Source organism: Neophocaena asiaeorientalis, unplaced genomic scaffold (assembly GCF_003031525.2).
Source record: "Neophocaena asiaeorientalis asiaeorientalis breed wild unplaced genomic scaffold, Neophocaena_asiaeorientalis_V1.1 scaffold361, whole genome shotgun sequence".
NCBI lineage: Eukaryota > Metazoa > Chordata > Mammalia > Artiodactyla > Phocoenidae > Neophocaena > Neophocaena asiaeorientalis.
The window spans coordinates 430,439-446,698 of record NW_020175290.1 but is presented as its reverse complement, the minus strand read 5'-3'; the positions used below and the strand labels follow the sequence as shown (position 1 = coordinate 446,698).

Below are 16,260 nucleotides of genomic sequence, written 5' to 3'. Positions count from 1 at the left end.
TTTCTCTTGACTTTAAGTGCTAGAGAAATATCAATGTTATCATTCCCAGAAGCCATTCATTTAGAAATAGAAATTAGAATAGATGGAAAAATACAGTGTTGGGAGTTACCTATCAGGAAGCAAAATGGATGTGTGTGATATCTACCCACTCTCATGGTGAGGGCCCTGCATTACACTTACTGTCTAAAGTTTACTGTGCTGAAACCTTCACAGCAAAGGTTCCAGTTTCTCATAATGACCTCTAAGTGAAAGTGAATGAGGTTTAGGTACCAGGTATGTGCTTCTGGAACAACACACGATGGGACCTTTTTTTTTTACTTAATTTTTATTTTATTTTTTGGCTGCGTTGGGTCTTTGTTGCTGCATGTGGGCTTTCTCTAGTTGCGGCAAGTGGGGGCTATTCTTCATTGTGGTGCTTTTCATTTCGGTGGCTTCTCTTGTTGCAGGGCACAGGCTCTAGGTGCACAGGCTTCAGTAGTTGTGGCTTGTGGGCTGTAGAGCACAGGCTCAGTAGTGTGGCACGTGGGCTTAGTTGCTCCACGGCATGTGGGATCTTCCCAGACCACGGATCGAACCCGTGTCCCCTGCATTGGCAGACAGATACTTAACCGCTGCGCCACCAGAGAAGCCCACAGTGGGACCTTTTAACGTTGTTTCCAAAGCTGTTTTCTTTGGAATACTGTTCTGTGAGATTTGGTAGAAAAAGAATCCCATGATCAGAATGTTTGGGAAACACTGAATATTTTATCCCCATGTTATACATTCAAAATGTATATTTTTTACATCAGACATAAAATTCCTAGAGTAAACAAAAACTGAAAAAACAAAACAAAAAATCCTGCTAATTTGATTAATACAAGCTTTTCACTGAACACTTGTGCATGTTTTTGAGGCACTGGCTGATACTGAACACAGTCTTGGGAAGGCTGATCTAAGGAATTAAAATTCTGTAAATTATGAGGAAAACACTTTTAGGTGAGAAGAGATGCATACAGTAGCAGGCTTCAGTATTCTGTATTTCTATTCGGGAAATTGTTCTTATTTGATCCCTTCCACCCTTGATCCTTTTTCCTTTCAGGGGACTCTGTAGTAGGGATAAAGAGAAAAATGTCATTTACTACTCTAGAAGAGCTCTTTACTCTACTGTAAATACAGTGGAGGCTGGTAAAAAGTGTGTTGATAATAAGACATATTAGCTTAGGTTCTCTTGGTAGCAAATAACAAAAACTAAATCAAAGTTGGATATATGAAACCCAAGGGCAGAAATACAGCCAGGCTCAGGAAAGGTCTAGGAAGCAGCTATATCATTTCCAGTAATGTGATTGCCGAACTGCTTTTCAACAAAGGGCGTCTTCATAAGCAAACATTCAGAATCTAGTCTAGAGATTCAAAATGAACTCTGCTGCTGGTTGGAATTAAAATACACACATACACACACACACACACACACACGCATGCATATACACATACGATACAAAGGAAAGAAAACATATATAAGTGGATGTTTTGTTATTACAACATGCATGCCAGGCATTGGTGACCATGGGAAGTCACCCCCGTGTTTCTGAGCAAGACAGCCTAACACTCATTTTTCCATTATCACTGTTGCCCAGAGTGAACTTGTCAAAGAGATACTCCACCATTCAATCTTCCAAACCCCTCCACCCCCCATCTTGCTACTCATACTTAACCAATAGTATTTGCATGATTAATGAACATAAACATTTCAGGTGAAACTGAAGGCGCCCTTTATTTTAATCCCTGCGCAATCCCATTCCCTTCACTTGTTCCCCAGAGGCAACTGCAATCATGATTTTCAGGCAATGTTTCTATACTTTTACTATGCACATGCACCCACATTCACCAGGGACCCCTACCTCACTCCACCCCACCCCAGTCTACCCCCATATACCCACATTATTTATGAGGGGAAGACTGATTTTGTGTTTTCCAGGACCCTATGGAACACCTTCTCCCTCCCACTGTGGAGATCTTGAGCTGCATATGGTTGGGGTATGGCTGTGTTCAGAAACTCCTGGATACCTGTTTTAAAACTTAAAAAATGAGAGATTTGCCCACATGAATCAACCAGAGACCTTTATTTATTTATGAACCAATAACTTTATTGGAAGAAACGGAAAAACTGGAAGAAAAAAACTTACGTGATAAAGTCCAGGAAAAGAGAGTCCTGCACTTGTTGCAAAAAAAAAAAAAAAACCAAAAAAACTTAAGTGAACTTCTTCTGCAAGGGCACTATTGCCGTCTGCATGGCAGGCACGGTGACCAGGGCTCTGGTCACCCCGTGGCTCTGGGGAAGTACAGTCCAGGCTCAGTTCTTCTTGTCGCTGTCGCCCAGGGTGAGCTTGTCAAAGAGGTACCCTGCCAGGTCGACGTCCGGGGCCCCCATCATGCTCAGGGTGGTGACATGACCCTCCAGCTCTCTGATGAACGCCACCTGCTGGCTGAGGTCGTGAATTGCCAGGAAGTGGCGCAGGTGGGGGTCGGTCTTGTCGGTGGCCAGCTGGTGCAGGTGGAGCAGGCTGTGGTTCACGAGCTTCTCCAGGAACAAGGCGCACTTCATGTCCTTGAAGCCGCTCTTTCACTTGTCACTGCCTGGCTTCCTGATGTCTTGGAAGTTGAGGCGGCCCCCGCGCTGGTTCTGCAGGCGCATCAGGCCCTGGGCCCGCCCGCTGTGCTCGTGGGAGCAGCGCAGGAAGAACCGGGTGAAGTGCTTCAAGGCCACATCGTCGTGGTCAAGGTAAAAGGCCGCAGCCAGGCACACGAAGGAGGTGTGGAGCTCCAGGGTGAAATGGCTGTTGATGGCGGCCTCGCAGTCGGGGTGGTAGTTCTGGCGCACCTGCGAGGGCGGCGCCGGCAGTGTGGCGGGCGTGAAAGTTGAAAGCCAAGGTGAAGGTGAAGCCGCGGGGCCTGCGGTAGCTGCCTCGGAGCGCTCCCATGTGGTCGAAGAGGGCAGCCACTCTGGGATGGACCGGAAGGCGGGTCCATTACCCGGGTTTGGGAGGAGGGAAAGGAGGTTCCGGTTCCGTTACGGGGGGGCGGGATTGGGAGGGTGGATGTGCACGGAGTGCGGGGCGCGAACGCTGTGTCCCAGGTTACATCCAGGCCTGGGTGAGGCAGGCCGACTGCGCTGAGCTTCTGGCCTAATCTTTTAAAATGTTATTCATGAATATAAGCGCAACCGTTTTGAGTTAATCAAGTGATTCTTATTTGAATAATGCCTTAATGTGGTTCTTTCATTAAACAGTTCTTTTGTGGTATCATTGATTGTATTTACTATCACAGAGCTCTATTTGAAGTTAGCTCTCCTCAGTGACTTCAACACCCATACTAATGACACTTCTGATAGCCTCTTCACTGGGTTCCTGGACCTTATTAACTCCAGTGATCTCCACTTTTCTTTTTCTTTTTCTGGTCACGTTCACACTTGTCTGACAGCAGAGCACCACCTCCAAAGTCTCAGTGAATCTTGCCACCTCTCCAGCTTTCACTCGTTTTGAACCTTGTCTTCGCTCCCTTTGTTTTCTCTCATCTCTTAATTTTCCAGCACAGTCCTAGAAACACAGCCCCTTTCACCTGATTTACCAATTTCCTTCCTCTTGGGTAAGTGCAGACTTCTCTTTTCTTCGTCAGAAAACAAAAGGCTTAGATGCATTCATAGAGAAAGAACTTAACTGTGTGGATGTATTTGTCCCTTCCAACCTCATTTGTCCTTTCACTGCCACTCAGCAAGCATTTTTTTTAACCCCTCAACTATGTTGTATGGAATGAGCCACAGTGGTAGGAAATACCATTGATCTCAAATTATCTTTCATTCATTCATACAATAAACATTTATTGATTACTTAATATGGCCCAGGCACTGGTGTGGGATTTGGGCATATATTAGTAACAAAGAGAGACAAAGTCTGTTCCCGTGAGGTTTGTATTCTAGTGGAGAAGCAGACCAGAACAAAACAAAACAAAAAACTGCTGTTTTCTCCCTTTATTGTCTCAAGTAAATACGTATAAAATATTACACATGTATATGATATTAAAAAGTCAACATTTTCTTAGAAGTTAAGGATATTATAGTGGAAGACATAAGACCAATCTAGGTATTTATAATTAATTAATTCAACATTAATTCAACAGCCATTTATATACAGTACTCCAAATATGTGTCATTGTTTGACTCTGGAGATACACAGTGTATTACCATGGCTTTGACTAATGTACTTTTTTGGGGGGGTCTCTTTATTTCTCTTTGAAAGCTCATGCTATGCTATAATTATTGTTTATGAAGGAAGCAAAGGATCAAATATCAACTGCCACATTGTAAACGTATCTAAGCAATTTTAGAGGCATTTAATGAGTCTGTAAAGAAATAGAATAATAACAATGTCTATTTGATAAGTTGATTTTAATAATAGAATCATACATTAGAGTTGGAAAAGAACTACATGATCAGTTTCTCATTGTATTCTATGTTTGCTTAACACCAGTGTTTAGTCTTAATATAATAATAATATAATTGCAATCTTTCAAAAATTTCCTTGGAAGAGTCCATTGTAGACTTCGCTGGAAGAATCTATTTAAATAGAAGAAATCTTGATTTTGTAGAACATTTTCTCATTATGTCCCAAAATTATTTAATAATTTATCTGGACAACTTTACTCTTCAAAAATTAAAATAATACTATTGAATGGTTATATGTGTACTAAGGGGTGATAATGGTGTTTCTCAGATGTTTTATCCCTCATCATTACTTCCTAGGTTAGAAGATAATGTTAAAATACATGTTATAACTAAGAGAAACCTAAGGTTTAAAATCTAACTTTTTTAAGGGAAATCAATAAACTAGCATGAACTGGAACCTCAAATTTCCATGAAGGAAATATACATATGTATAAACAAAAACATTGCATCCAGTTTTTCTTTAATGAGGAATGTAAAGCTAAATACAAACACAGAATGAAAAAACTTCAGGGCATATCATGTTTTTAGAAAAATTTAAAATTTTATTTTTTAAATTTATTTTATTTTTAAATTTTTGGCTGCATTGGGTCTTTGTTGGACACGGGCTTTCTCTAGTTGCAGCGAGTGGGAGCTACTCTTTGTTGCAGTGTGTGGGCTTCTCATTGCAGTGGCTTCTCTTGTTACGGAGCACGGGCTCTAGGTGTGTGGGCTTCAGTAGTTGTGGCATGCAGGCTCAGTAGTTGTGGCACATGGGCTTAGTTGCTCCGCGGCATGTAGGATCTTCCCGGACCAGGGCTCGAACTCATGTTCCCTGCATTGGCAGGCGGTTTCTTAACCACTGTGCCACCAGGGAAGCCCCCCAATTTAAAAAATTTTGATAATCAAATTTTATAATTTATAACTTGGTCTGTGCTAAGATAATGTCTTTTAAAATATCAATATAGGACTGTAGGATGAAGGTTTCTTTGAAATGTTTGTGGGCAGTGTTGGTATTATGTTAGGATTCTCCAGAAAAACAGAACCAATAGAAGATATATTTGTATATTATATAAAATAAGGAATTGGCTCACGTGATTATGGAGGCTGACAAGTCTCAAAATCTGCAGTTGCCATACTTGAGACCCAGGAGAGTCCATGGTGTAAGTCCAGTCCAAAGGCCACGAGGCTCAAGACCCAGGAAATTCAAGTTGAAGGCAGGAAAAAACAATGTCCCTGCTCCAAGGCAGTCAGGCAAGAGGAGTTCCCTCTTACTCAGAGGAAGGTCAGCATTTTAATTTTATTCAGGCCTTCAAATGATTGTATGAGGCTCATCGACTTTAAGGAAAGCAATCTGCTTTACTTAGTCTACTATTTCAAATGTTAATCTCATGGAAAAACACCCTTTCAGGCACAAACAATAATATTTGACTAAATATCTGGGTACCCCCTGGCCCTTTCAAGTTGACATATAAAAATTAGCTATCACAGTATTATTCATGATAAATTCAGAGTCAACAAATAAAAATTCTCATGCTATAATCTGTTTTGACTTTCAGTTTCCTTCATGAATTTAAAAATGTTAAACAGTTACACAACTGATATTAGACAGTAAGTTCTGACTCCATGTCAATGATTAGCTCTCATTCATTCATTCAGTATATTTCTATTGAGCACCTATTATATGACAGGTATTTTATAGGTACTAACATAAAAACTTGTTCTATAAACTCCTCATATTTGTATTTCTTTTGTAGCTAAGTGCTAGTAAATGTTTCATATAATTCCTTCTTTGAAAATTAATACATGAAGTAGGATCAATGGTATAATCTTAAGGAAGTAGGCCATAAGTAGCAGCAGTTGGTGGCTTATCTCACTTTCTGTGTTGTGTGTGTGTGTGTGTGTATATACATATGTATAAATAAATCATTTAATGAGAGGTAGTGAAAAGTGATGCATCAATATTATATATCTCTGGGCTGTTCACTCTGCATTACCTCATTATTACAGATACTGGATTAAATTTGATTATTATTACCCATATTTTACAGATAAAGAAATTGTGAATTAAAGTATGTAACATGATCAAACACAGAGCTTGTAAATAGCAGAGAGTGACACTCTGAACTGGATTCCTCTCTAGGTAGTTTGGGAAGTTTGGTTGGACCATGAACTCCTTTAGAGCAAAGACTGTTCAACTTGTGCTGCTAAATTTCACATAGTAGGGGCTCAAAAATATAAATTAAAATATTGAGTGGCCTATTAAAAGCTTTAGTCTCATTATTTCTCCAAATTAAAAAAATGAGTGGGAGTAGATGTTGAATATATATTTAAACTGTTTCCTTTAGAAGGAAACAAAATCAAAGACACCCAATGGTGATAAATTACTATTATAATTTTACTTTAATATGCATAAACATAAAACCGGGCATAGAAATTGGTATGCTTTTATAACTGTAAACCTAACAATTTGTAAATATATGCAAATACAACTATAAAACTATTAAAATTAAAATTAAGAAATTCCAATTATGCATCAGATTATGCTTTTTGTCTTAAACAAAGCCGCTTCTCACTGAGAACATACTAGTTGACGAGATGCAAGTTTCCTTTTGAATGTGCCATGCCTGTGCCCCGATATCCATGAAACATCTCAGTTCTCTACCACCCTTCTTTACTGAAGACATGACATACTTTAGCTCATATGATGATTCATAATGTACTTCTGCTTTCAGGTAGTGGAAGTCATCATTCAAATATTGTCTGTCCATGTTCTTTTTTATTAGTTTGTGAAAAGTAATTCTGATGCAGTTTGTTGATTTCATGAAATACCATTAAAAGTCTCAGTAACTTCAATAACTGAAGAGGCTGTTCAAACTGGGAATTGAGGGACAAGAGAGCTACTGACAGAATTTTAAGGGATAACACTCTTCCCTTTGAGTTTCATTCTATGAAACTATTTTTCACTTCCCAGTCATCACTTTAAAAGGAAAGTTTAGTGTTTGCAGCTGGTAAAATGTGACTATAAGGGTGGACATGCGACAGTCGTCCTTTTTACACTAGAACATGCCAGCCTAGCAGCAGTCACACTCAGTGTGATTCAAAACACACACGCAGGCATGGACAGTGAGTTTGTGCTGCTGCATTGAGCTATAGACAGATCAAGATAATTCTGAAAATGCTTCTAGTAATTTTTCATTTGGATGTAAACACAAGAACAGATCCATGGAATTCACAAATACAGGTAGAGGACACTGAGTTCGAATGGCATGGACACACCATATATCTAGTCAATAACTATTTAGGACCTAATATATTCCAGCTTTGTGCTAAATGCTGAATGATTGCAACAGGCGTTGACTTAAATCTCATGGGCCCTAGAGTCTGTTTCAGTTCACTATGTTCACTGACAGAATGTATATGTGATGAATGTAAAATTAGATGCTAATGAGTTGATAATAGAATATGTATATATATATATTGAAATATTCATATATATTCAATAATATTTTGTTTGAAATCTTTACTACTATTGTCACAGATACAGAAATTGCTACAGACGTTCTCATACCTTTTCCTACATAGCAATTAGGTTTAGGGAAAATATTTTTGGTGGAATGGTGTTAGTCAACCTACAAATCCAGAATGTCTTGGTTGAAGGTGTAGATACTTTGTTTCACTAAAATCAAGTGTAAGTTTTTCCAAACAAGTTAGGAAAAAAATGCAAAATCCTTATAAAATGTTCCTTATGATTCCATACCTTACTATACTATTAACCCAATGTGTTAATAAGCTTATATTGAATGTAATCATTATTCTTCATAATTTGACATGAGTAATGTGCTCTCACATTTTAATTTTCTAAACTTTTATACCATATTCTCAATGACTTATTTGCTGATTTCCTTTTTTATAAAAATATGATAATGACCTCAACCAACCACTATTAAACTCAGCGAAAAGCACAATTTCCAAAGTAAATGTTTTGTAAAGTGTTTCCTGTGTATTATTCACATTTATTACTTTTCCTCTGAGCTTTTTATATTTCAGTTCATACATGAAAAATAAACAATGTCCTTTTGACTTATTTTCTTAAAGTCTTTTGCCATTTTCCAAATATATCTGAATAGCTAAGGTCAGTTAAACCTATTTAGAGTTTCAAATTTCTAGGAGATATCTGATATTTAGTAACTTTCTGCCCAAATGATTTTAAATCTCATTTATTATAAAGTGAATTAAAATATTAGCATATATTCTTTAAATAGAAAGATTATCAACCTGCTTTTGCTAATGTAGATGGTGCTTTTAAGTTCTGATTTCATACATGACAAACAACCCATGATTAAAGGCTCATTAATAATCTGCCAAATACTGTCAGCTGTATGACTCAATTCTCCATTAGTAATGTAATCCCTTGATTTTCTTCTGCCAGAAAAGTGCTGATTCTTTGAAACCATTGGCAGTAATATGAACTTATACATTATATATGTGTGTGTGTGTCTGTGTGTGTGTGTGTGTCTTGGAAGAGAGACTGAATGCCAAGACAAAATCTCGCATTCCTTTACAGGACGTGCAATGCAGATCTGTTGTGGAGTAACTGCTGGATTTGGGAAGGAAGGTGAGGCCAAAGGCAGCCCATTAAAAAGGGAAGAGGCTGTTGGAACTGGGAATTGAGGTGAAGAGAACTACTGACAGGATTTTAAGGGATAACACTCTTGCCTTTGAGTGTCTGTGTGGTAGAGTCCGTGGCCTGGAGTAGAAGGGGAAAGCTGTACTAGAGCAGCTTCTGCTGGCAGGAATATTATTTTCTTATACGTGCAGCTATGGAAACATTGCTGAACATTCCTCAGATCTTAACTTTCAAGGACAAGACAACAGTAGTAATAACTGGAAATGTCAGTTCCATGTCCACAGTAATCTATTTACAATTGCTTCCCTATTTCACGAGTTCTATATCAATTATCCATGCTTTTATCCCCCCCTAAATCATCACTTTTTCCTTAATCACATGTATTCCTCAATTATGCTGTAGAGAACTGCAATTTTCCTTACATGGCCCTTCCCTCTTAATTCTTTTTTTTTTATTTTCCACATTAACAATCCCTAATTTTTAGAAAAAAGACAATAGCATATAAATGAATCAAGGTGCAGAATTCCTCAAATTATAAAAATCAATTCCTGGAGCATTATTGATTGATAACTATATTGATCACATCAATGTAAGTATTTAATTAGTCTGTCTACAGAGATTACAGCTACAAGATAAAAAAAACATAATCAGTTTATTCAGTTGTTACAAATGTAGGAGGGGGAAATGGAAATAGGATTAACAAGATTTTATGCACAACCAAGAGTCCACTTCCTTTTCTTTCCAGAGACACTATTTTATAAACCATGGTATTGCTTCTCCTAGCCAGACTCTTAAGCATGTTTGGTTAGATTACATTTTGAATTATACCAGTTCATTGGAGTAAATGTCTCTATGGGACACTTGGGTTTATAAAACTCTGTTTCATAGCTGGATGATGTAGAGCATCCCTCAGCCTATCTTCTTGCAAAAGAATGCTGTTGGGTCAAATGAACAAGAGAAAACAGGTAATAATATAATATTAGAACTCTCTACAAAATAACATCTCAATTCACATTTTGTGATATGTTCATTGACATCTTAGAAAACCATGTTGTGTATATGTATGTATGGAGTGCACACATTTGTACGTACATATTGGGCTTTGATCACTAATGTTAATGTTCGCTAAAATTTGTACCTTAATGTGGATTGTAGTATGAATATATATGTAGTAAATTATTATAAAGAGATATGATTATTAATATAGAATAGTATTCTGTATTTTATAATTAGGGTTAGAGTGGTATAATTTAAAAATAATAATATTGAATATTTTTGCCTACCCTTCCATTATTGGACGTTAGTTAGGTAAAGTAGACATTAGTGGAAACATGCATCTTAGCTGATTGTGTATGTATATACTCTGTCAATTTTTAATTCTTTAAAAAATACAAATATTGTATTAGAAGCCATGGAGTATTAGAAGTCAGCGTTAGTGGAAAACTGAGGTTATTGATTATTTTGTGTTTTCATATCCACAATATGAAGTGATTTTGGAAGTTTTTTGCTAGCTACTAGAAAATAAGCTAAGATTTATGTTAGCTCTTTGAATGCATCTACCGAAGTTCCATCACTCGGAAAGTGAGGTCACCCTTCTTTGATTAAATCATCAGACATAACATAATATCATTTACATGTCCTCAAAGTTTTATTACAACACAATTAATAAACAAGATTTTAGCTGTTTACGAGGTCTTCTAACTATATACCAGATAATTTCATGTGTACATGGCATGAACTACCTTATAAAATAGAGCTGCCTCTTTTTATTTCCTAAATATTATAATCTATCTATATTAGTGAACTGGAGCTGTGGATCAGATGATAAGATATGCATAACTGTGTGCACTGAGTGATTGGAATGCCACTTGTTATGTTTTTTCTGGAAATGTCTATATAAGAAAATAAAAGGTACTTTATAGAAATATGAAAAAAATAGCAGCCTGATACTGTTCATTCTTACCCTTTTTGGGAATTTGAATAAGTAATTTATTCTCCCTTAACCTCAAGTTCTCTATTTAAAAAAGTGACCTTGGGACTTCCCTGGTGGCGCAGTGGTTGAGAGTCCGCCTGACGATGCAGGGGACACGGGTTCGTGCCCCGGTCCGGGAAGATCCCACATGCCGCGGAGCGGCTGGGCCCGTGAGCCATGGCCGCTGAGCCTGCGCGTCTGGAGCCTGTGCTCCGCAACGGGAGAGGCCACAACAGTGAGAGGCCCGTGGATTGAGGAAAAAAAAAAAAAAAAAAAAAAGTGACCTTGGACTAGATCCTGTTGCAGATACTGTGGTCAAATGATTTTATGCCCAGGGATTTCAGCCGTTGGCTGTGAATCAAAATCAGTTGAGGAAATTCTGATTCAGCAAGTTCGGGGTTGAACTCTGGCATATGTACAGTTGACCCTTGAACAACTTTGGGGTTAGGGGTGGGGACCCTCACACAGTCGAAAGTTCAGGTATGACTTTACAATCGGCCTTCCGTATCTATGGTTGAACATCTTCAGATTCAGTCAACCCCAGAATGAGTAGTACTGTAGATTAAGTGAACCCACCCAGTTCAAGTCCCTGTGGTTCAAGGATCAACTCTACTTTTAAGAAGTGCCACAAGTGATTCTGATACTCAGCCAGGATATGGAATGTTGATTCTATGCTAATTGGTTCAAAGAACAAAATGGGAATCTCTAAGTCTATATATTGATTATAACTTACCTAAGTATCATACCTTACTAAGAAAAAATGTCATTGGGTGTAGCAATGGCAAAATAGCTGCAGTGTATTTCATTATAAGAGAAGATGGTTACAGTGTTACTGGTAGAAAAATGATCAGAATAGTGTATTATCTAGGGTTCTCCAGAGAAACAGACCTAATAAGATATTTATATTATATTGGATAGGATTGGATATATAATAGGTTATTATATTTTATATAAAAGGGTAAAACATCCTATTGCGGTTGACCCTTGAACAATATGGGTTTGAACTGTGTGGGTCCACTTATACACGGATATTTTTCAGTAAATACTGCAGTGCTACACGATTCATGGTTGGTTGAATCTGCGGATGCAGAACCGGATTATGCAGTTTTTAACTGCACCCTAACCCCCATGTTGTCCAAGGATCAAATGTATATATGTGGGGAGGGGTGATTTCTTTTAAGGAATTGGCTATTGGCTTTGGTTTATGTGATTGTGGGGCTTGGCAAGTCAGAAATCTGCAGGGTAGGTCAGCAGGTTGGAAATTAAGGTAAACGTTCATGTTGCAGTCTTGAGTCCAAAAGCTAGAAACTCAGACAGAATTTCTATTCTAGAATTCTAGAATTCTAGAATTTCTAGTCTGGAGGCATAGTTCTTTATTCAAGGGAGGACTTCAGTCTTTATTCTTAAGGCCTTCAACTGATTGGATGATGTCCAGCACACTATGGAGGGATCATCTGCTTTTCTCAAAGTCTACTGATTTACAAGTTAATCACATCTAAAATATACCTGCACAGCAGCTTCTAGACCAAACAACCAGGCACCGTAGCCTAAGTTTACATGTAAAATTAACCATCATAAATGGTAAACATGAGTGAGGGCTGGCTGATGCAGGCAGAAGAATGCCGAAGTGGGTTCATTCAGAGGGAATGTGATTGGGTATCAGAGGAGGGCTGGCATATGCTGTGTGGGTGGAGGAGGCAGCAAGGTTGTGGACTACTTGAATCTGTTGGGGCTCAAAAATGGTGCCCTGAGCCAGCATGAAGTCTACCACAGTAAATGTGGTAGGCAACTGAGGGTAGGCAGAGGCACATAGGATGTCATACTTGAGACCAATTAGGCTTCATTTAACCAGTGAGTTTCATCACGTTGATTTTCATAGTTTATTCTCATTCCCTTGTTCATCTGTTCATTATATAATACTCCAGTCAGAGCCTTTCAGGTTCCTTGAGCATTTGTTTATTAGCTTGGTGGTGTTGGTTTTGGTTGTCAGTACTGCACTATTCATTTTTGGAGTAGTATCACTTCATACTAAGGCAGTTGTTGCCTGTTGATTGAACAGACCCGTTGTAATTTCTCTGCACTCCATAGCAATATCACTTTTCTTCAACCCAGGAAGGGTTGTCTGAGTAAGCAAGTTGCTTCCACTTTTAGTCTTTCAACTGCCACTTGGATACTTACCATACTTTGAATCCACTTGCCAAGCTATCATGACCCTGTTATCCTATGTGCCCACCAGTTATATACATATTATCTTTCCTTACCTATCTTTCATATGCTGAATTTTGACTTTCTTCAAATTTGGTTACCTTGGATAATACCATTACTACTTTGGTTTTTAAAGCCTTTAAAAGTCTTTTGGGACTATAAAAGGCACAGGGCTCTAGAAATGGAATCCTCAGATTTTGGTGTGCATAAGATTCACCTATAGCTATATGAAATGCAGATTCTTGGTTCCATTTCTAGAAAATTCTGATACAATTTATATGGAGAGAGGGGGATCTGCAAATCTGCATTTTACAGGAGCTACAGTTTCTACTATGCTTAATAGCTATTCTGTGTTGATTCATCATAATGAAATGCAACTATGCACTTAAAAAAAAACTAAACCTTTTTTTGAGAATATTAGGTTTATCAAACAGTTGCAGAAATAGTACAGAGAGTTCTCATGTACTCTTCACCCGTCTTACTCTAATGTTACTATTTTACATAGTACATATGTTAAAACTAAAAAGACAGTGATGCATTACTTTTAGCTAAACTCCAGACTTTATTCAGATTTATCGATTTTTTTTTTACAATTATGTCTTTTTTCTGTTCTAGGATCTAATCAAATATATCACATTGAATTTAGTTATAATCTCTCTTCTATGGTCTCTGACAGGTTCCCAGCCTTTCCTTCTTTCCCATGACCTTTATAGTTTTGAGAAGTACTGGCCAGGCTTTTGTAGAATGGCCCTGAATTTGGGTTTGTTTGGTGTCTTTTTCATGATTAGACAGACCAGGGTTTTTTGGGTTTGGGGGAAGATTACCATAGAGGTGAAATGTCTTTCTCATCACCTTGTGTCAGTAATGACTTATTACTGGTGATGTTAACCTTGATCACTTGGTTAAGGTGAGGTCTGCCAGATTTCTCACTGTGAAGTTACTATTGTTCCCTTTCCATAATCTATCTTTTGGAATCCAGCCAATACCCCTAAGAGGGAGTTTAAGCCCCATCTCCTGGAGGGAAGAGTATTTACATATGTTATTTGAAATTCTTTGTAAGAAAGATTTGTACCTTCTTCCCCATTTATCTGTATGTTCAGTTATTTATATCAGCATGGACTCATGAATATTTATTTTATATTTCTCTATAACTTTAAAGTTTAATTAATTTTATTACTCAAATTGTTCCAGCTTAGGCCATCAGGTGCTCCTTCAGTTGAGCTCTTGTGTCCCTTTGATCTGCCTCTATCCTTTTGATTTTTGAGTGCAGCCTTATTACCTGGCACTACATAATGCTCCAGGCTCATCTTGTGTTTTCATTGCCCCAGGCCTAGAATTAGTCATTTCTCCAAGGATGTCTGGTTTTTGTTATTTTGGAGAACCATGTGTAGAAACTAAGGCCTGGATGCTAGATGTGTTTGTTGCTACTTAGTGTCATTGTTTCTAGTCTCTCCGCAGTTATGAAATATACGCATGTATATTAACCAATATATACACACATATCTATAATCATTTCTATAGGTATCTATCTCTATACCTATTAAACTAAACATGAGTTCATACTAATGTCTAAGACTCTAATCCAGTATCACATGGTTCATTACAGCTTTTGCCCCTTGCTTATTTGTAACTTCTTTTACTGACAGTGAGAAACCTGACTCAAATTGTTTACCATTTATTTACTTATTTGTTCTACACTAGTGTAAATATGTTTTCAGTTTTCTCAACTGTATTCCTGTGAGAAACAAACTTACCAACTAAAATTATGTTTATGTACAGTTATTTTTGCGCCTGGTCATATTTACCAATCAAAACATCATTTTCTAAAGTCACTTAGGTCAGTTCCTTTTTCTCCACACCCTTCAGTGCCGCTTTATCATATATTGGGAATACAGTTAAATTTATTTGTCACAGTATGCATTACATCCAGGATACTCTGATTAAAAATTGCATACATTAAAGTTCACCCTGTGATGTACTATTCTATGTGTTTTGACAAATGCGTAGTCATGTATCTTATGCCTAGTACCATGCAGTACAGTTTCATCAACATAAAATAGTCTCTGTGAGTGGCCTTTGTAGTCATTCACTCCCAACCTCTGACAAATGCTGATTTGTCTTCCATCCCTATAATTTGTGTTTTCCAGAATGTTGAATAAACGGCATCATACAATATGTAGACTTCTGAATCTGGCATCTTTGACTTAGCAACATGCATTTAGGATTCATCCATGTTGTTGTGTGAATCTGTAGTTTCTTCCCTTTTATCACCTGAAGTATCTATCCATCATCTCGAATACCAAGTTTGTTTATCCATTCACCTGTTGAAGGATAATATGATATGATTATTTCCAGTTTAGGACAATTATTAAAAAAGCTGCTATAAACATTTGGTATAGGCTTTTGTGTGAACATAGGTTTTCAATTAACTGGGGAGTATGATTGCTATATCCTATTGTAAAACTATGCTTAGCTCTGTAGGAAACTGTCAAACTGTCTTCCCAAATAACTGTATCATTTTATATGCTCAGTAGCAATGAATGTATGTTCCTGTTGCACTTCGTCAGCATTTGGTTTTGTCAGTTATTGGATTTTAGCTATTCGAATAGGTGTGTAGTGATACCTCATTGTGGTTTTATTTGTATCTCCCTAATGACGTATGATGTTGAGCATCTTTTCATGTACTTAATTGCCATCTGTATATCTTCTTTGGTAAAAATATGTATATATGTATTTTTCTTTCTTTTGTTCTTTTTTTTAACATAGACCAATCCCAAGCACTGAAATTGAAACTGTAATTAAAAATATTCAAAAAACAAAAGCCCAGGACCAGATGGCTTCACAGGTGAATTCTGTCAAACATTTAGAGAAGAGCTAACACCTATCCTTCTCAAACTCTTCGAAAATATAGCAGAGGGCGGAAGACTCCCAAATTCATTCTACGAGGCCACTTTCTTTTGTTCTTATAGATTGTGTGTGTGTGTGTGTGTGTGTGTGTGT

General features: G+C 37.6%; 1 protein-coding gene across 1 annotated transcript in view; it reads right to left on the bottom strand.

Annotated features, from left to right (window-relative positions):
- Nucleotides 1-2,329: 2,329 nt before the first annotated feature.
- The window catches only part of LOC112413489 (ferritin heavy chain-like), a 54,948-nt gene continuing 41,017 nt past the window's right edge, over nt 2,330-16,260 (bottom strand). Inside the window, 2 exon segments of the mRNA XM_024765450.1 lie at nt 2,330-2,979; nt 3,051-3,166. Of these exon segments, the coding sequence (XP_024621218.1) occupies nt 2,330-2,979; nt 3,051-3,166 (766 nt within the window).